Source organism: Trachurus trachurus (genome assembly GCF_905171665.1).
Source record: "Trachurus trachurus genome assembly, chromosome: 7".
In the NCBI taxonomy this organism is placed as follows: Eukaryota; Metazoa; Chordata; class Actinopteri; order Carangiformes; family Carangidae; genus Trachurus; species Trachurus trachurus.
Genome location: NC_139901.1, coordinates 3,652,978 through 3,674,527, shown reverse-complemented (window position 1 = coordinate 3,674,527; position 21,550 = coordinate 3,652,978). Strand labels below are relative to the sequence as shown.

The following is a 21,550-nucleotide window of genomic DNA, read 5'->3' as shown; positions in this document are numbered from 1 at the left end:
GTGCACACAAGGACCTCTGACCTCTGACCTCTCCCTAAATGTAATGTGAAATGAGGCTCTGTGGAGTAATTCTCTTTCATTTGGGTTACTACTTGAATGTGTTTATATTGCACTGCAAATTATTACTAAAAATATAATAAAACTCAGAAAGAGAAAGGGTCTTAGAAAGACTTTTTAAAGTATATTTTGGGGCTTTTTCCCCCTTTATTAGATAGAACAGTTGAGAGAGACAGGAAATGGGGAGGCAGAGAGAGGGGGAATGACATGCAGTAAAGAGCCACCCAATGCGGGATTCGAACCAAGGCCTACTGCAGTGAGGACTGCAGCCTCTGCCTGCTCAACCCACTGCTCCAGAAAGACTTCTTTAAAGATTACACATTTATTAATTGATCTGTTTTTATTTGCAGATGAACCTGCAGACTAACTCTGTGTGTGTGTGTGTGTGTGTGTGTGTGTGTGTGTGTGTGTGTGTGTGTGTGTGTGTGTGTGTGTGTGTGTGTGTGTGTGTGTGTGTGTGTGTGTGTGTGTGTGTGTTACAGGTGCTGTCCCTGCCTCATCGCAGACTAGTTTGCTGCTGTCAGCTGTTTGAGGTTCCGGATCCGAACCGAGCTCAGAGGAGCGGCGTCCACCAGAGAGAAGTCTTCCTGTTCAACGACCTGCTGATGGTACTCACCACACTGTCTGTCTCAAACACACTCCTTGTCACTTTTGTATGTGTGTGTCATTGTTAGTGAACTATGTCAGTCATGCAGAGCCATAGGAGTGGTCTCACATTGGGAGATAAAGCGAGCCCTTCTTTCTCCCATCATGCCCTGCTTCTTTCAAATGGTGAACTCCATCACATCAAATTCTTACCTCCTAATAGAAAATAAAGGGAAACTTTGTTACTCCTATAACACCATTGTAAAGCTGAGTGTTTAAACATTCCAAACTAAATTTAAAGGGATAGTTCAACATTTTGGCAAATTGGCCCATTTAGTCTTAGCAGTAGGTTTGTTACCTGTATTTGTTGGTGCAAGCTGTTTTTAGAACAGCAGAGCAGAGCCACGAGCTGCTCAGAGCTACGCTACGGAGGCTCATGGGATTTCTTGGTTTCCCTCATCAAACTCATCAAATACACAATCCAACAACTCCACAACGCTCTGGTGGACAAGTTGTGACCTGCACATTCACCACGCTATAACAGAACGTTACCAGACAGAGTTGTTTTCGAGGTAAATACAGAGACTGCTTGCCGAAAAACTGTCCCTGAAGGCAACGCACATCAGCTGTTTTGCATGAATTTACCTCTAAAACAACTCTGTCTGGTAACGTTGTGTTATTATCTCATAGCATGGTGAATGTGCAGGTCACAACTTGTCCACCAGAGCGTTTTGGAGTTGTTGGATTGTGTATTTGATAAGTTTGCTGAGGGAAACCAAGAAATACCATGAGCCTCCGTAGCGTAGCTCTGAGCAGCTCACGGCTCTGCTCCGCCGTTCTAAAAATAGCTTGCACCGACAATTAAAGATAACGAACCTACTGCTATGACTATAGGGATTATGGCAATGGGCCAATTTGCCAAAATGTTGAACTATCCCTTTAAAGAAGGGGAAATGTCAACGGTCACATTAAGGTAAAAAACAAACAAACATGAGCCCTGTGTTGATCAGCTCCAAAAAAAGACTCAGCATGATTAAACAAACTGTGAAGGACGTTTAGTGTAAGTGAGTGATGTAAAGCTGCTGGTGAGTAAATGTTCACGTGGCTCCGACTGTGATTCTCTTCTAATTCAGTCACATCATTATTTATAATGTGACAAAAACAAGCAGAGAGAAGCGTGTGCAGTTAGTGGAGAAGAGATTAAAATAAGCACCGAGGGATTCAGAGAGAGAAAAAAAAGTGTCACCTGCAAATGAAAGAAAGAAACAAATGATGAAGATTAGCAGAATCAAACACTCCTCCTCCTCATTTGTCTTTTTTGCTGTTTCCTCCCCTCATCTTCTGTTTTCCTGTTTTCTCTTCACCTATGACCTCTTCTTCTCTCTCCTTCTGTCCTTATCTTTACTCCTTTTCCTTACATATCTCTCCTCATATCCCCCCCCCCCCCCCCTCCTCCTCCTCCGCCTCCTCCTCAGGTGACGAAGATCTTCCAAAAGAAGAAGACCTCGGTTACCTACAGTTTCAGACAATCGTTTCCTCTGGTGGACATGCAGGTCCACACCTTCCAGAACACCTGTAAGTAAACACATACACACACACACACACACACATACACCCCAACCTCCCCCTTCTCTCCCTCTCTCTCCCTCTCTCTCTCTCCTGCCACACTCCTCCCCTCTCGTCCATCTGCTCTCTCCATCTGTCTCAGCCTCCCCTCTTTTTATTTTTTATATCTCTGTTTCTTTTCTTGCTCAACTCTCTAATTTTACCCCACAGTGAGCAGATCAGCTGAAGGCGCACACACACACACAGACACAAAGATCTTCTCACCGCACTCACACACACTGAGGCAAATCCATACAGACTAATGTCTGTACACTCATCTGTGCCCGGGGCCGTGTGTGTCTGGTGTTCAGCCTCCACTCTGATCATCTGATCAGCTTTGTCTAATTCACTGTGTTCCACAAGTTACAAAACCACAGCAGGTTTTTTATCATAACTGCAGTTTAGTATCATGCAAAGGAAATGAATGACAGTGTTCACTCTGTGAGGAACATGAACCTCTGATTCAGGCAGACAGGTGTTGAGATATTTCAGTCTGGACGCAGAACTGTCAACCTGCTACGTGAGGATACTATGTCTTGTAGCCTAACTATTCATATCTGACTGCACCAATCAATCAGTTCCTTCATTCACAGGTTGCAGTAAGATATGTACGGTAGCATGCAAAACTTTGGGCACCCCTGGTCAAAACACTCTGTTGCAATATTTTAAGCATTATCAGTGTGTTATTTTAGTTTTCTACAGTTTTAGAGTGAAAAAGGGAAACAAAGCAGCAGCCTGCAAAATGATGATAAACCCAGGAGACTTGAGCTCTCAGATAACTTTGACCAAGGTATCAGACAAGATATTTACTATTTACACACTGTGATAGTTTCCAATGGGGGGGCTGCTAGCTACTAACTATGCAGGGTGGCCAGACCTTTGCTGTGGGTCCTTTTCCTTTTCTGTCATTTTGAAAACGTAAAAGATGATATATATATATACGAATATATATACAGTATATATATATATATATATTTATTTATTTTTGCTTTTCCACTTACACTCCAGTGCGACATCTGACACGAGAATCAAACACGCTAATTTAAAAAACACACCGGCAACAGCGACCACTGATCTGTTTGAGACTGTTGTTATTCTTTTACGGGTTAATTGACTGCTGTGTGGAAAACAACGCTGTGGTCTGTAATCAAGGTGCAGACGAGTGAGTTTGGAGCTGACGAGAGGAGAAAAAAAAAGAGAGCGAGACGATGTGGCCGTAGGCGCCGTGATATGACGACCTCGCCCACACTGAGGAGGAACTATGAAGAACTCAGCTGGGATGGAAAAGGACCTAAACCGAATCGAACCAAGTAGAGCTGTAACCGTGTAGTGCAAAGTAACAGTAACTGGTAGATTATTATTGTGCGTCTGCCCCAATACTGGAGCAGTAGCAGCAATAATTTAGTCATGGCGGGCCGCCACGAAAAAATGCATGTAGCGGAAACCCTGTAATATATTGTTTAAAATGTATCATCTGTAACTTTATGCCTTTAGGAGATCATTTCATCTTCTCCTTGCTGAACTGTTCACATTAACAGAAATGTGGACATGGGGGGCCCAAACCTTTGCATGCTACTGTATATGTGAAGAGGTTGCAGAAAAGTTCATACAGGACAAGAGGTTGCACTGGTACACGCGTAGGTCCAGCATCATGGTTCAAGATGTGACGTCAGTAAGAAAGACGGTTCAGGGAGTTTCAGCAGGGTGCGTGCAGGTCCAGATGTTGCAGGTGTGTGTGTATACAGTACGTGTTCCTGGTTGGCAGGTTTGCAGCGGAGAGAGGAACTACTTCCTGGAGTAGATGATCCTGTGTGGGGAAACTCCTCATGATCATTTTGTTTTGATGGCCTTCTGATGACACAATGAATGAATGCTCCGGAGTAGTTTTTTGATTCCTCAAAGTGCATCTGGAGACCTGGGAGGCCGGTTCGTAGTCCAACAAAAACTTTATATGAGAGTAATAGGGCCCGACACAGAAACGTCCATAAAACTACACAAATACCCTGTAATATTCCTCCACGCTGCTCGTCCACTGCAATCCAAGTGTCCTGAAGGGATATAGTCCAGAGTTTACTCAAAACAACGTAATTTAGGACATGTTTACAGCCTAAACAGTCCTGTATTGAATTTGCCTCTGGCGCGCTCTTGTGTTCACGCGACACACACGGAAGTGACCAGACAGGACACTTGGATTGCAGTGGACGAGCAATGTGGAGGAATATTTCAAGGTTTTTGTGTAGTTTTATGGACCTGTTTGCATATGGCAGGATGCACACGTGTATCGCGTTAAAAATGTCCTAAATGACGTTGTTTTGAGTAAACTCTGGACTATATCCCTTCAGGACACTTGGATTGCAGTGGACGAGCAGTCTGGAGGAATATTAAATGGTTGTTGTGTAGTTTTATGGACGTTTCTCTGTCGGGCCCTATTACTCTCATATAAAGTTTTTGGACTACGAACCGGCCTCCCGGGTCTCCAGATGCACTTTGAGGAATAAAAAACTACTCCAGAGTATTCATCATGAATTTCATTTTTTGGTGAATTATTCCTTTAAGTTTTTGAGCGAACGTTTATTCCTCTTCTGGAAATATAGTTTTATAGTGTTTTTTTATATGTGTTTTTTTTTTTTTTTTTTTTTTACATTTTCTTAAACTGTGTAATAGTTCTGCTTCCTTTGATTTCATTATTCACACTGTTCCACAAAGTCATTCCACAAACTGAAATTCACATCCTCTTCAAATTAGTACGGACATAGCCTTTCTTGAAATGATATTTTCCTCTAAAGTTACAGTATACCCATCGTCTCTGTCTGTGAAGAAGTTTTGAATGTTACCAGGAAGTAAATTATTTTTTTGCTTTGTACACTATTTGAGCAGTTCTCCCTCTGGTATCGCTCGTTTAGAATCACACTTATGACATTCGGGACAAAAACGTCCCCTATAAACAACTGCTCTAAAAATGTATCAGATAAATATTTTTTTCAAATTTTTTTTTACAAATCTTTCAGTCAACTTCTGTTCTTTCCAAAAATACTAAATATTGTATGTTCTTTTTGGTTTTTAATATTTTTATTAGCTATTGAATGAAGCGTGCGCTGGATTTTTGAAAAAAATGACCGAAAATTGCTGATTTTCAATATAAAAAATGATTGGAGGTGAACGATTTTTTACGTGGTATCAGACCCTTGGATATGTCAAAGATTAGTAACAAAACTGATTTTGATGCATTATTAGTTTTTTTGTAGGTTCAGTTTTTCCAAAAGAATCACACTTGTAACATTCGTGGACGTTTTTGTCCCATTGACTTCCATTAAAACCACATTTTTTGATTGCAGGGCTATAACAGCATAAAAACATGCATTCTGCAATCTCAGTGGCTTCTTCTCTTCAGAAGAGGTCAAATTTGAAGATTTTACTGTCCATCACCAAATGGCGCCATTTACCTAGTAACCAGGCCTATGGAAACAGAGCATATATTTCTAGGCTTTTTCAATGGGATTTTACATAGAGGATATGGATTTGTTCAGTTCTGGGTGTGTGTGCGCGTACAAACACACACACACACACCCACACGTGCGTGTGGGTGTGTGTGTGTGTTTGTACGCACACACACACCCAGTACTGAACAAATCCATATCCTCTATGTAAAATCCCATTGAAAAAGCCTAGAAATATATGCTCTGTTTCCATAGGCCTGGTTACTAGGTAAATGGCGCCATCTGGTGATGGACAGTAAAATCTTCAAATTTGACCTCTTCTGAAGAGGAGAAGCCACTGAGATTGCAAATTTTGTATTTATTTTTTTACTTTTACAGCCCTGCAACTCCCTGCGATGAAAAATGTGGTTTCAATGGAAGTCAATGGCCTCTAGGGGGTGCAATTTTGGAAAAACTGAACCTACAAAAAAACTAATAATGCATCAAAATCAGTTTTGTTACTAATCTTTGACATATCCAAGGGTCTGATATCACGTAAAAAATCGTTCACCTCCGATCATTTTTTATAGTGAAAATCAGCAATTTTCGGTCAGTTTTTTTCAAAAATCCAGTGCACGCTTCATTCAATAGCTAATAAAAATATTACAAACCAAAAAGAACATACAATATTTAGTATTTTTGGAAAGAACAGAAGTTGACTGAAAAATGTGTAAAAAAAAATTTGAAAAAAATATTTATCTGACACATTTTTAGAGCAGTTGTTTATAGAGGACGTTTTTGTCCTCGAATGTCATAAGTGTGATTATTTTGGCAACTTTTGAATTATTGACCTTAGAAAAAATTTTCAAACAAATTTTGGAACGTTACAAAAAAAAAAGCTTATTAGGAAAGAATCATGCCATTTCAAGTCATACAGTGAAAGTTATGGCCAAGAAACTAGTAAAAAATGCCCCTAGTGGACGTTTTTGTCCCCGAATGTAACAAGAGGGTTAAGACAATTGGACTTCAGAAATTCAAATTAATACTTGGATTGCATTATTTTCAGCAGGGGTACAAATAAATGTCCAGGTATAGCAGCAGGTTAATGTTGAGTCCAGAAGCTTTGAGATCTTAAACTTGGTCATGACATTGAATTCAGCTTGAAATTTGCACCTGGGACCAAAATTGGAGACTCCGTCCCAGTTGGAAATGTCCTCAACAATCTGTTAATAATCACTTGGCAAAACGCATCACTTTCCTCTCCAGTTACAGAAATTACACTCCGTCTGCCAGCGTTTTCTTTAAATGTAAGGCAGCGTCTACAGAAGTGGAGTTGGTTCACCACCAAAAACACCGACAGCCTGTTTCAAACAAACAGTGGAAACACATCACAGGATTTCCTCAATATACGTCTGTCAGTCTGAGAGCAGGGATGCTTAGCTGCACTCCTTAAAACATGATTCATTCATCCAACACATTTTTTAATAATAATGTTAGCACGATTATATACAGAGTTGTGTGCGTGTGTGTGTGTGTGTGTGTAGCAGAGATGAATTGGCTCTCAGTTCTCTGCAGCAGATTGGAGTTGGTGGTGTTTCAGATCTGCCTCAGCACCTGTTAACAGGATGATGCCTCACTCTGAAGAGTTCAGCTCCAAAATCACATCTCCTCCATTTTAAAAAAAAGGCTGGATAATGCAATCTGAACCAGGCACAAGATGATGGCTGACGTGACAGGACGCTCTCATGTTAAGACTAACAGATGTCAGTGCACCTCCTCAACATGGATGTCACACATCATGGTTATGGCACATTTCTTAAAGCACCATCATCAGGAGCTCTGAAGCTGGATTCAGAGTCCTCTTCCCACCACACATCCAAGAGTCACTCTTATAGTTCAGTCTGGCAGTATTGAACAAACTACATTTCTACCCCTGGAGAAACTATTGACCTTATTCTGAATTAGACAATATTCTGATTGGTGATTATTTACTTGAGTTGCTTTTAGAACATTTCTTTCATGTTCCCATTTAACATGTTATAGAGCAGAGATGGTTTATTGACACATGGCTGTAGTCAGTCTGACTTTCCCCTCCAGAACATTCCATCCTCAACATACAGGTCGTTATGTAAGGGATAATGTATAGTTCGGAGGTTGTTATGGAGAAATAAACCCCGACAGGTTGTATGGACCATGGTTTCATACAACATGAAGGGGTTTATTTCTCCATAACAACCTCCGAGTGGGGAACCGGGGGAACATAGGACCCTCTTTTTGAAAAAGGGTCCTATGTTCCCCGGTCGCAATACATACTGGGGAACATAGGACCTAACCCACTGTTGCTGGTTGATGGACTCTCTCTACTTATCTGGACTCTCTATCTATCTGGCCTGTCTAGCCTCTACCTGGTCTTAACCAACTCCTTTCTTCATTGCCTAAACCCAACCAATGGGACAATTCCACTTCTCACTCAAAGTCACAACTCAACTTTTTACTCAGAAATAGGCAAAAATCTGCAAAGTCACAACTCCACTTCCAGGTATGGGTACAAAAATGGCATGTTCCCCGGGTCCTTTTGGGGAAAAGCGGGGAACATAGGAGCCTTTTTCTAAAATAGGGTTCTATGTTCCCCGGTCCCATACAAAGTGAGGAATATAGGAATGATCCCCTCCCCCTATAGGCGTACCTGACAACCAGTACAATTGAAGGTTGGAGCGAGAGCGGCCGAGTGTGAGTGCGACACCTACTGGCCGTGAGGAATTAAACATGTAGCTTACCCCTTTACTGTAAATGTCACGTTCCCTACCTGCCCTGGTAAAACAAACTGTAAACCACAGAGAGACAGATCCTGTTGCCTGTTTCAGTTCCATCTCCTCTCTCCTGTTGTCACACTACAGATCAGCATGATTCAGTTGTGTGTGGGCTCTGCAGTGACCTGACAGTGTGGTCAGGGTGAGCTGCAGCTGCTGTGCTGCTTGTTTTGTTGCTTACTTACCGGCTTGTTGTTTCATTGTTGTTGTTGTTGTTGACGGTTCTGGTTTCTCCAGTTGGAGCTAAATGGGGCCTGGCAGACTGTGGTGATGACTGTGACCAGGACAGATTGTCCCATATGATTCATCAGCACAATCATACATCCACTGCTTGTCTGTGTGTGTGTGTGTGTGTGTGTGTGTGTGTGCGTGCGTGGGCAAGTACAGTGTGTGTATTGTCAGTGGGTGGATGCACCTTTATGTATCTGTGTGTGTGTGTGGGGGGGGGCATTAGCGTGTGTGTATGTGTGTATCATGTGGGAGGAAGGTAGGATGTGTGTGTGCGTGCGTGCATGCGTGTGTGCGTGTGTGTGTGTGTGTCTGCCAGCCGTCAGAGGTTGTGTCCTGTGTTATGAGTCGTGAGCTGTTCAGACTAATTACATTAGGACGGACAGGACTGGAGACGGATTAAGGATTTACAGAAAAAAGACTCTGTCCTCCAACATCCTACATATTTCAGGATGCACATCACATTGTTTCAATTCAATAAAACGTCAATCACAAAAAGAGATTAGACCCGACCCTGCTGCCAGTGCACCAGTAGATGACAGGGTCTTATTCTTCAAGAGGCGTTTGTTTGTCAGTCAGTAAGGTTGAAGCTATTATTACTGTTTCTATTGATGAGGAAAAGTTCTGCTGTGACCTTTTTAGTGACAGGTTACAGAGGTGAATAGTGTGTCTCTCTAGACTCTGGAGGTGGTGTGGCTGTAAGAAAAAAAGAGAAATGGGATATTCTCATTTGTTTTGTCACCTGACTCACGGTGTGTTTTGCACAACAAGATTGCGGTGATTCAGGTAATAGCAAATAGTTTTGTCTGGTGAGTTATTACAAGAATTACATGTGTGAGGGGTGTCATACCCCTCAAATAGAAATATTATTTGTCATACAGGCTGAAATAAAAACCCATTAAAACTAAACGTCAGGTTTATTTTACAAATTTGCCCTTACAACCTCAAACTAATGAAAGAAATGGTGACTGTTCTGGAAATTAATGAATAACAGATTTGTAAAAGTCATCACTCCCCTGATGTAATTTTGCTTTAATACGTAACAGCAATCGGTCTATTTGGACATGCGTCTGCTGGCATTCTTCCTTGAAGAATTGTTCAAGTTCAGTCAGATTCTGTGGTGAGTGGTGATAGACTTCTCTCTTCAAGTCCATCCACAGATTTCCCATTGGATTTAAGTCAGGACTCTGACTTGGCCACTCAAAGACATTCACCTTCCCATCTAAAAGCCACTGCATTGTTCTTTTGCCGGTACGTTCAGGATCATCGTCATGTTGGAAGGTGAATGACCTGCCCATCTTCAGCTGTCTGGCAGAGGCACACAGGTTTTCTTCAAGGTGTACTTGGTGGCATCCATTTTCCCTTCAATCCTGAAGAGAAACATCCCAAAAACATAACAATCTTTATCTCATGTGACCAGAACATCTTTTAACACATGGCAGCAGAATCATCCAGGTGTTGATTTTTTTTTTCAACTTAAAGGGATAGTTCACCCAAAATTCAAATTTTACTCATTATCTACTCACCCTCATGTCGACTAAGAGCTGTGAGAGTCCTCCGTGCCTTCTCTGAGTTACAGGGGGGTCTAAGCAGCAGTATTTGTCCATATAATGATTGTGAATGGATACCACTTTTCTTTGTCCAAAAAGACACACCAAAAAACATCCAAATACCTCCATACTGCTCGTCTGTAATGTCCCTCTTGTATTGAAGCCCCGACATGAGAAATTAAATAAGTCTATATTTTAAGCTTGTTCGTAGCGGAAGCTCCCAGTGTCTAGTTCACTGCTCTTCCTGTGTCAGTGCAAATCTTGCGTGATTTACTGGCCGGCGGAACAATTTCTCATGTCGGGGCTTCAATACAAGAGGGACATTACAGACGAGCACTATGGAGGTATTTGGATGTTTTTTGGTATGTCTTTTTGGACGAAGAAAAGTGGTATCCATTCACAACCATTATATGGACAAATACTGCTGCGCGGACCCCCCCATGGAGGACTTCTCTTCTTCTTCTCTTCTTCGGAGAAATTCTCACAGCTCTTAGTCGACATGAGGGTGAGTAGATAATGAGTGAAATTTTAACTTTGGGTGAACTATCTCTTTAAAGGAGACATATTCTGCACCTTTTCCACAAATTGAAACAGTTCCCAGGTGTCTTAAAGACATGTCTGTGACACACTTTGGTCAAAATCCCCCAAGGATCAAACATCACAGCTCTTTTCATCCTCTCAAAACAGCCCTGTTCAGAACAGCTGCTTTCAGTGCCTGTCCCTTTAAATGCAAATGAGCGACTGCTCACTCTGCCCCGCCCCCTTTACCGGTACCAGTAGGTGGGGTGGTATTATGCAAATTCGAAAACTAATGACATCATTAGATGACAACTGAGCGAACGGCTGGTAAAAACCACATGGATTTCAACCTAGGGAGCCTGAACATTACAGATCTTTTTCAATTCTCACATTTTGGGGGCCAGAAGGCAAGACAAACACCCAAATATGTTAAAGAGTCATTCCCATAATATGTCCCATGAGTGTTGCACTTTTGGTTTTTTGGGGGGTATGATGTCTTTCTATAGGCTCTGTATGCTTGATCCTTACAGCAGAAGCAAGGGGTTGAACCTGAGGATCCTGGAGATGTCTGAACATGACATCATGTGATGTCATTAGCCCACGATAAGAAAGTGAGCCTCCTGGATCTCATGGCGTGTGTGTTTTATGTGTGTCACCCAGACTACCCTCACGGTATCAGGCTGACGTCAGCCAATCCCGGAGGAGAGCGGAAGGTGCTGATCGTCTTCACGGCTCCGAGCCAGCAGGACCGAGCGCGCTTCACCTCCGACCTCCGGGAGAGCATCGCCGAGGTGCAGGACATGGAGAAGTACAGGGTGGAGTGTGAGTACGCTGCTGACTGTAGTAGTGGCAAAGCTGCTGTTGTACCTGTGTTGTTTACAACTACTTCCGGGTAGAAAACCAGCATGAGAACAATAGTGACGGACGAGAGTTTCGCTATATATATCTAATTTTTCATGTTACTATATCGCCGTTTAGACTAATCTGATGTTTGTAAAGTCTATAAAACCAATGATTGGACAAACATTACTATTTATGTGTGCACATTTTTGTAATTAGTCGTGGTTATCATAGATTAGCTGGGCTAACGGTTACCTGTTTAACTTTAATAACTCAGTGACTCAATAAACGGTCCACGAAAAAATATTTTCTCCAGTGGATATCTGAGTTACAACATGACTGAGCTAACTGGAGTAGTTTCATGTCGTGTCCCACAACGGGAGGGTTTTAACAGCTGACGTCTTGATGTTAGCTTAGCTACCACCGTTAGCTTAGCTACCGTTAGCTGTCCCTGTCAGCTGCAGCCACTGATGCTTAGACACTGTGATTCCCCCAAACTGAATAAATACGACACATAGCAACACAAAACACACACACAGAAATAGTAATGTATCTTCAATCATTTCATATTTGTCTAAATGGTGATAGGGCGTGAAAAATATGATATATAAAACTAAACTCTCGTTCGTTACTACTGTTCTCATTATGTGCTGGTTTTCTACCCGGAAGTAGTTATAAACGGGAGCGTACCTATGTTCCCCGGTCCCGTTTTCTGAAAAAGGGTCCTATGTTCCCCGTTTTCCCCAAAAAGGGTCCTATGTTCCCCGGTCACAATACATACTGGGGAACATAGGACCTTTTTTCAAAAAAAGAGTCCTGTGTTCACTGTTGTTGGTCGATGGACTCTCTCTACTTATTTGGACTCTCTCTATCTGGCCTGTCTAGCCTCTACCTGGTCTTTTTACTAAACTTAACCAACTCCTTTCTTCATTGCCTAAACCCAACAAATAGGACAATTACACTGCTCACTCAAAAATAGGCAAAAATCTGCAAAGTCACAACTCCACTTCCAGGTATGGGTACAAAAATTGCATGTTCCCCGGGTCCTTTTGGGGAAAAGCAGGGAACATAGGAGCCTTTTTCTAAAAAAGGGTTCTACGTTCCCCGGTCCCATACAAAGTGGGGAACATAGGACCCAGGGGAACATAGGGATGATCCCGTTATAAACAACTTGGCGATTCGGTCCATATGTTTGTAGTAATGATCTTTCCCTCCATTGCTCCCTCCAGCCGAGCTGGAGAAGCAGAAAGGCGTGATGCGCCCGGGCATGCTGACAGGGGGAGGACCTGGAGGCATGGGCTCGCAGGGGGGCGGCGGCAACAGCGGAGGCGGGTCCATGAAGAGCGAGGTGAACGGCACCTTGGGTAGGCCGAGCCTCGACGACACGTACGCCTCGGTGGACGGACTCAAACGCACGGCGCTCAGCTCCTCGTTGAGAGACCTCTCAGACACAGGTCAGGGCGTGAGACAGGAAGTCACAGTTGGTTTTTTTATCACCTGTAAAACAACAGTTGTCCTTAGCGACACCATTTTTTTTAAATATCATGACTCACTGACTCTAAGCTCATTTTCATCTGTGCTCATGTGCAACAGATGAAACAGTGATGAAAGCTAAAATGGTAATGTAATACACCGGGAGGCGCTGTGGGGTGGTGCTGTGGTGCTCTGTCTCCACCTAGTGGTCAGCTACAGAAAATACACGTTCACATTCAATGATTTTACTGTGGCAACTGCAGTTGATTAATAAGAACTGGTATTTATGTAAGGTATTTTATTACAGATATCAAGAAGATAACAAGATGGGTAATTTTATCAACACTGATAGCTATCAAGTTATAAAAAGAATATCAGATGTAATATTGCTCAATTAAATAACTTAGACCAAGTTAAAGTAAATTTTAACATAAAATATTAATACTATTACTTAAACAAACACTTAATTTGTACCATAGCACCATATTGTATGAGTTGGTCATCTAAATATTGCAAAGTAACTACTGTGAAACCTAGTGTAGTAGGTTCTCTATCTATCTATCTATCTATCTATCTATCTATCTATCTATCTATCTAAAGTAGGAATGCAAATAACTAAAAAACTAAAATAATTCAACACAGGGTTAAAGGAAAGGATGTGGTTAGCTTAGCTTAGCTTAGCTTAGCTTATCTTAGCATAAAGACAGGAAGCAGGAGGACACGACCTGACTCTGTCCAAGGTTCTGAAATACTTCACCTCAGATAAAACTCATGAAGCTGATGAACATGTTGTATCCTGTTGGTCTAACCAGTAGCCTACACAAACAGAAAGGATGGGCGTCCCGTGTTGGAACTATTATTTTTTTTTGACAAACCTAATTTTAACCCTGCCTCATTCTGATTGGGTAACAGGGAAGCGAGGTCGTAGGAACAGTGTGGGGTCATTGGACAGTACCATAGAAGTAAGTTGGACGGGGCAGGGCTGAGAGCATGCAGCACGCTATGGCAGCATGTCACACACCCCGCTAACTGCATGTTTGACTCGTAACAGCTTGTTTGTGAAAAGATGTATATATGTGAGTGTGCTGTGATGTTTCATCAGTCAGGTGGCTGAAACATGGCTTTTTCTTTTCTGCTTGACTCCGCCAGTGTTACGTCATCAGAAATCTCAATGTGTCTTTGGAGAAGCATCATTCCTACTTTACAAGTTTAAATTAGATTTTTTTTTCTTCTTCTTCCTTTTTTTTAAAAAGCATTTTCACAATTTCATTAGATCGTTTAGATAGAGACAGAAACAATGGGAAAAGAGAGAAAAAGCATTATGGCATGAAACAATGGTTCTCCAGCAAATTAACTGCTGCACTACCAGGAGCCAAAATACCCAATAACATCTGGTTTTGTGTAGGGAACCATCAACATTCACACCAGGGTCACATGACTCTGCAGTACACACGTGTTTATTAGCTCCAGTGGAGCTCATACATGATGATGTATGATGTAAATGAATTTGCTCATTTCATTTAATTTCATCATTCATTCATTGCCCCTTGTCCTGCTGGAAACACAGCCACTGTATGCCTGCATGTACAGTAAATACACAATTACTCATGTGGTTGTGTGTCCTCTCAGACAAACTTGATTGGCAGTAGGAAGCAGTCAAGCTGCCTTTATTATCCAATTAACCATGTTTAAAACACCTGATTTATTTATTGGTTTACGATTCTTTGTTTTTGTGGACCTCATGTATTCTTCATCTGTGTGTGTGTCCTGAAATCTGCCTGGATTTACATTGTTGTTGTTCATCTTTCATTGAAAACTGGATATTTTCTACAGCTACATGGAAAGTGTTGTTGTGAAAGCTTGTTATATAACATCTCCCATGTAATTTAAAGATGAACAAGATGAGTAACATGTGATAAGATATTTTGGAATGTAATCATGTGACTTTGTTCGTTTTTTTTTATTTCTAAGTTTCTAATTTCTGTTTCTTTCTTTTTCCTTATCTTTTTGTTCTTTGCTCCCTCTCTTATCAAACCCTCCTCCTCCTCCTCCTCTCAGGGTTCCATCATTAGCAGCCCTCGGCCTCACCAGCAGCGCCCCCTGCCTGCTGGAGGTCTCTCCTACAGCCCCATGATGGTCCCTTCATCTCCAGCAGCTTACCGGCCACACCGCCCTACTCAGAGCCCCGGTACAGGGGTGGGGGGTGGGCCGGGGCTCTGTCACAACCAGGGAGGGGTGACCACCTCCCCTCTCGTGAGCGGGGGAGGGGCTGGGGGCGGCGGCGGGATGGCAGGTGTGGGAGGCCCGACTGGCGGCCTGCTGGGGAACTTCTTCGGCAGCCGCAGAGGCAAGGTTCCTGGTCCCCTGTCGATGACGTCACCGTCTCCTCAGGGTCCCCCGAGTCCCCTGATGATATCGTCGCCCCCCCATTACCCCGCCCCCGCGCCTCCCATCCCCCACCCATCCTCCCCTTCCCCATGCCCCTCCCCATCGGCCAACCTCGGCCAGTCGGACTCGGGAGGAGTTGGAGGGGCAGGAGGTACGGGAGGGGGACCGTCCAAGCTCCAGGCTTTGCACGCTCAGTATTGCCACGGCAACAGTGGAGGAGGCGGAGTCAGTGTCACTGGGCACCAACAGCAGCAGCAGACGCCGCCCCCGCCCTACCACCATCACCACCGCTACCACATGCAGAGCGTCCCGCAGCACCACGCCCTCTCGCACAGGTTCTCCGGCCCGCGGCGGCAGGGCCCGCCCGGCTGCGCTCCCTCTCATACCCAGCAGCATCAGAGGATGCAACATGGCGCCGCCCAGCACCAACGCTACAATATGGGCACGGGCTTCAGCACGCCCCCTCCGCTGTCCCCGCACTCCCCCATCACCCCTACCACCCCACACGGACTCTACCACTCGCACCCCGCGGTGGGCCGGCCGGGCGGCGGCGCCAAGCTCCCCTTGACCATCTCGCACTCTCAGCCCCACCCCCACGCTCACACGCACTCGCACAACCACGCCGTGCACACACACTCCCCGCTCAGCCCCTCCCCCTCCGCCTCCCCCTCCACCCACTTCATCTTCTCCACCCCGCCGCCCCAGACGCCCTCGGCGCGCCTCGTCACCCAGAACCCTCCGCAGCCTTGTTACGCCCCGCAGTATCCGCCCCTCTCCTCCATCCCGCCTCCCCCTCCGCACTCCCCTTTACCTCCCCCTTCGACCGCCCCGCTCTCGCCACATCCGGGGGCGGGAGGGGGGCAAGGGGGCGGACCCAAATCGAAACCCGTCAGCCGGATCAGCACGGTTGTGTGAGACGTCAGAAGCCGAGGACAGTGGTCCGCCACCCCGCCATGAGCCACCGGGGAGCAGGAGGGAGGAGGAGCAGGAGGGGGAGGAGAGGAGGAGGAGGTGGGGGAGGACAGATGCAGGTGTATCAAAGTGGCCGCTTGGTGAGAAGGAGAGCACTGAGAGCGGGGAAGAGGAAATTACTCAGCCTGTGTTATTTTCACATCCACTTCCCCCGCAGGTAGAAAGACTCACACGCGTTCTGAAAGATGTCTGTGGGGTCATTTGTTCCCTACAGGGGCAAATCCTGCCCACGGAGCACCAAGACCAGAAATCACTAATATAGTTCTATGGTCTTGGTGAAAAGCTCCTCATCTTCCCTTTGTAGAGCCCTGCTGAGGTGGCCTGGACTCAAGAGGACTTGTTTGTAGTTCTTCATTGACAAAGGACGTGTTTGTGTCATGTTGTGAGTTTGTGAGTCGCTGTAGTGGACAAATGGTTCAGGGACCAGACGTGAAGGGAACAGTGCCTGAGATTTTAACACGAGGGTTAGCGCTCGATGCTAACGCCATGTACAGTGCTGGTTGAAGGGACAGTTCAGGTTTGTAGGAAGCCTGAGAACCAGAAGGAGACCTTTTTATTATATTCCAAAAATCCCACTTGTCTTGCACCAATTTGTTTTTTCGCACAAAAAGCACTTGTACCATTGTTTTGGATGTTGACATATTAACAAGCCATGAGGTGTTGCTGAGAAACAGAAGTGCTTAGCATTAATATGGTGCAGTTTCTGTGTCTTAGACAGGCTTGCATGACCTGTGCAATAGCTAATGAGTGTCAGTGTGTCTATGGTTACACTCCTATATGCAGGGGAGGGATTTGTTGTAATTTAAAGCCCCAATCCAGTGTGTTTTTGGCCATACAAAGTGCATTAAGGTGACAGATAACTCACTTTCTACGTGGACAATAAACTTTTTAAGAATTTAACTAAGCCATCAAAACAAAAACTGCAGATGTCTTTTTACCTTTTAGTTCTGCAAAAATGACTAAAATGCCTTTAGTGTTTGTGGATTACAGGGTTTCAGCAGGGGGCGCTGTACTGTTGTTTTGGAACTGGACTTGGTGATGGTTGACATTTTGACATCGTCATTTTCCCAATAATTTATTATTATGCAGGGAGATTTATGTGGTAGTTTGTACTAAATCAGTGAAATCCCCATTATTAGCTACCCTTGTTATATGAAAGTTTAAGCCTGAATTTTATAATATATGTCAACTGTATCTCATGCTCCATATTGTATGTGACACTCTATGTTGCCAGGCAAGGAGATTATGCTTAAAGGTGCCAAACAGGGTGCAGTCTGGGAAACAATGGCAAACAGGGAGTCTGAATGGCTCGTCTATGATGAAGCCAAGTCTATGATGAAGCCAATGAGATGGTACATCGTACAGTACCAAAATAAAGACCCCAAGTCCCAGTCATTGAGTCATGCAAATGTTATTTCAGGGTACGTTAAACAAGATCTTCTTATAATGGAACACCTCAGACACGTTCTCAGCACCAGAAACTAACTAAACTGGGAGGGGATTTGAATGATGTAGGTGTTATTTAGTTTAGAAAATCCAAATAGTAAATCCCCTTTTTAAAAGGTCTGTACTTGTCCGAAACCTATATAACTGAATTAGGTCTACTATATGTCTTGAACCTGGGCCACTCAGTCTATTGGAAGTGCTCCTCCTTTCCTCTGCAGTTCCATAGCAACTGGGAAATCATAGAAACTCGGTAAACTGCAGCTTGGCACTTGACATCCTAGACTAGAATGGGATGGCCTCACTACTACGGTCAAGTCAAGCCAAAGGAAAGTGGTTCACTTCTCACCCAGTTGGAGATGTGTTGTTTTTTCTCAACAGGACGTGATATCTGTTAAATATTTCTGGCAAACAAAGTTTAATTCCACATTCAGCAAAATGGAGAGTAAGGTGCCTTGAGACATAAAGAAGGTCAACAACAAAATGTTGCTAACAAATAATTTTCAAGTAAAGACACTATTTAGAGACAATTCACCATCTAAATCAATTGTGTAATGACTGATCCTGCATCCCCTTCACAGTAGAAAATATCTTGCCATTTCTTTAATCAGGCTGAAGGACCTAAGCCTGTCATCTCCCTCGTCATCGGAAAAAGACACAGAGGAACCTGAAAACTAAACTTAACCCCATCTTGACGGACTTGTTAACATACATCATGCAGCATCAAGCTAAATTGTCTTGAACAAACTCTACTTACACATTATTATTGCACTTTAAGTTAAACCCTCCATTCCAGTATTCAAGTGTATTTTTTTCCTTTTTTTTCTCCTCATTTGATCAAGATCACCCGATGTCAGGGCAGGAAGCCCATGATGGCTGGTAAAAGGTTCCCCAACCACTTGAACTATTTTACCGACCATTTGTACTTTTTGACTAGAAATGAACCTCTCAGTGCTGGTTGCTTTCCTGTCAAAGTCTTTATCTAAATAACAACCAGTGTTTAACTGGTGGATAATGGGAAAGTCCTCTCATGATATGAATGCAAATATTAATGACACATTTCTAGTTTCCCTGTGATTACGTGAATGCGCCGACTGTAGATATTAACTGTACAGTGTGTTCTATTTTCAATGGGGCCAACAGCATCAATCTGTAACTGAGGTTCAGAATTGCTTGAATTAACAAAACGTATGCTCTAAAAACTAAAAAAGGTTCATCAGGGTTCTTCAGGCTATTTGGGCCATTCTTAAGCTTCCTCTTGAGAAAACAAAACAATGAAAACCCCTTAACTGTTCTGTTTTTGTAATAGCTCTTTGTGATCAAGATTTGTGGCAATGATTTATAATCCATCATGGATGATCATCCGCTGGCATAGTTCCTCAGGGAACCATCCTAGGTCCCCTGTTGTTTTCAATCTGAAGAACCCCTTTGACTTTTTAGAGTGTGCTGCTGATATTATTATCAATATTGTTGTGTGACAAGCTTCTACTAACATAACGTACTCCTTGGGCTGTTTTGTATTATTAGCATTTTTAATTTTGTTATGTGCTTACAACTGTGAGATGATTTTTTTTTTTTTTCCTTTTCTGATTTGGGCATCATAGATGTACTGAAATCTTTTAATTTTTAATATGTTAACAACAAAATTTTCTACAGAATTTTCTGTGACTAACATACAACAAACATACCCCAACCCCTGAAACATACACACCTGACACCTCCGAGTCATCATCATGAAGCCTCAGTGAAGCCTCTTGACAACCACTGAGTGGAAACAGACACTTCTGCCACCAAACAATCGATAAACAAACACCAAATAAACAATTCATGCTGAGCTGTGAGGAAATTTACAGTCACCTACAGAAACTAGTCACAGTTACACCGTGTCTAATCCAGACTACAATGGTTAATTAAACACTTGAGATAACTAAACAAAGTTCTCAAGGAGCACCGGATCAAACCTACCTCGTAAGAGATTACACAACATTTCACTCTGTTCCACTGCATGCCCAAGTTAAAGCGAGAACATTCCCACTGGAGTTCCCACTTTAAAGCTCCATACCCATGTTTTTGCATGTTGCACTACAAATTGTATCTACTGTACACAACTACCTACTGTTGTACTCTTAAGTTGTTTTTTTTTTTTTGTATTCGGCCAGACTTTTGTTTCATTCTCAGTCTCTTTAAACAAAAATATATATTCTGCAGATGGGCAATCCATCACTGTCAAAATTTATTATTATTATTCAGCCCTTGTGGTTAAAGGCTGATGCATATCATGTCATTGTTCGTTGGAGGAACCTGCTAGGACCACAGGACACTTGCAGGTCTTGTTAACGACTAATTTTGTGTTTTTAACCAAACATTATTTGGAAATCTCTAACATTTGGTGCAGAATAAAAAACTTTTAAATCAAAAAAATTGAAGTTACCAAACTTTTTATTCCTATATATTACGTCTGTGTTTTCTTATGTTCTTAATTCTGGGTCGGTTCATCAATGTGATCCATTCAGTGAAATAAAATCTGAAATCAATGATAGGAAGGTAGAAAATACATTTTAAACAAGTAAGTAATGTAAAGTATATGCAGTTCAAGAACATGCAAAAACTGAGGTATGGTCCTTTAAATAAACACTCAATCTAAATATGTTCTTTTTCTGCCCGAGTCTGCTCTCCACTATCAGTTTGCATGTGGTATTTATTACAGTATCTGCACTGAATGAAATTGTATTATAAACATGAATGTACATAACCATCGTTATATAAAAAAATAACAATGTGAGTATACTCATTTTGCTCGGCAGCAGGCAGTTCGTCTCTGGCTGGGGTTACACCAGGAACAGAAGATTTTTGATGCCTATAGAAACAGATCTGGTCTGACAGCTGCAAGCAGAACAGGGGACATTTAAATAATAATAATAATGTATATCAGATCTGGTTCAAACAAAGTTAAAAATGTTGGGAATCTTCTGTTCCTGTGTAAAGGCAGTCTGTGTTGTGTGTATCTATACAAGGGCACGGACCCGTTGTATGTAACAACACAAGGGGCCGCTTTATGGAGTAATTCTTGTTTATAATGTAGAGCTAAGAGAGACTGGAATAGTCCTTGTAAAATTGTATGAGTACAGTGTCAAATATGTGTCAACAGAGATGACATTATTTTAAAAATTATGTATGGAAAATTTTAGCTGTGTATATAAATATATATTACTTGTACTTTGTTTTTGAAATTGCAGAGATATGGACAAAGTGGAAATATTTATTGCTCTAAAGATATAAAAATCTGTTCATGTTGATGGAAAGATGTGTCCTGTTTTGTTTGGTTGTTATGATCACATTTGCGCATTATATTATCGGTAATAGCTAAATAAAGCAGATTACCATCAATCACAGCATCCAGGAGGACGTCAACACCTTAAATACATTTATTCATAGATGTTTGATGGATGTCAATCTCATATCTGTTGAGTAGGCTGCTGAAATTGAGAAAGGGTGTTTAGCTTGGCATTAAAGGTCCAGTGTGTAATAATTGGCATACTAGGTTTATTGGCTAAATCCATACTACACATGAATATATTTGTATAGCCTAAGTGTATAATCACTATAAAATAAAATTTGTTTGGTTTTCGTAGCCTTATAATTCTTCTTTATATAGCAAGGGTGT

General features: G+C 42.6%; 1 protein-coding gene across 1 annotated transcript in view; it reads left to right on the top strand.

Moving 5' to 3' along the window:
- LOC310989217 (IQ motif and SEC7 domain-containing protein 2-like) overlaps positions 1 to 16,386 on the top strand; it is a gene marked incomplete at both ends in the record, with an annotated part of 205,427 nt that extends 189,041 nt beyond the window's left edge. Inside the window, 6 exons of the mRNA XM_083976204.1 lie at positions 540 to 665; positions 2,118 to 2,217; positions 11,431 to 11,592; positions 12,840 to 13,064; positions 13,996 to 14,045; positions 15,142 to 16,386. Of these exons, the coding sequence (XP_083832330.1) occupies positions 540 to 665; positions 2,118 to 2,217; positions 11,431 to 11,592; positions 12,840 to 13,064; positions 13,996 to 14,045; positions 15,142 to 16,386 (1,908 nt within the window). The remainder of the gene's footprint in view (positions 1 to 539; positions 666 to 2,117; positions 2,218 to 11,430; positions 11,593 to 12,839; positions 13,065 to 13,995; positions 14,046 to 15,141) is intronic.
- Positions 16,387 to 21,550: the final 5,164 nt, after the last annotated feature.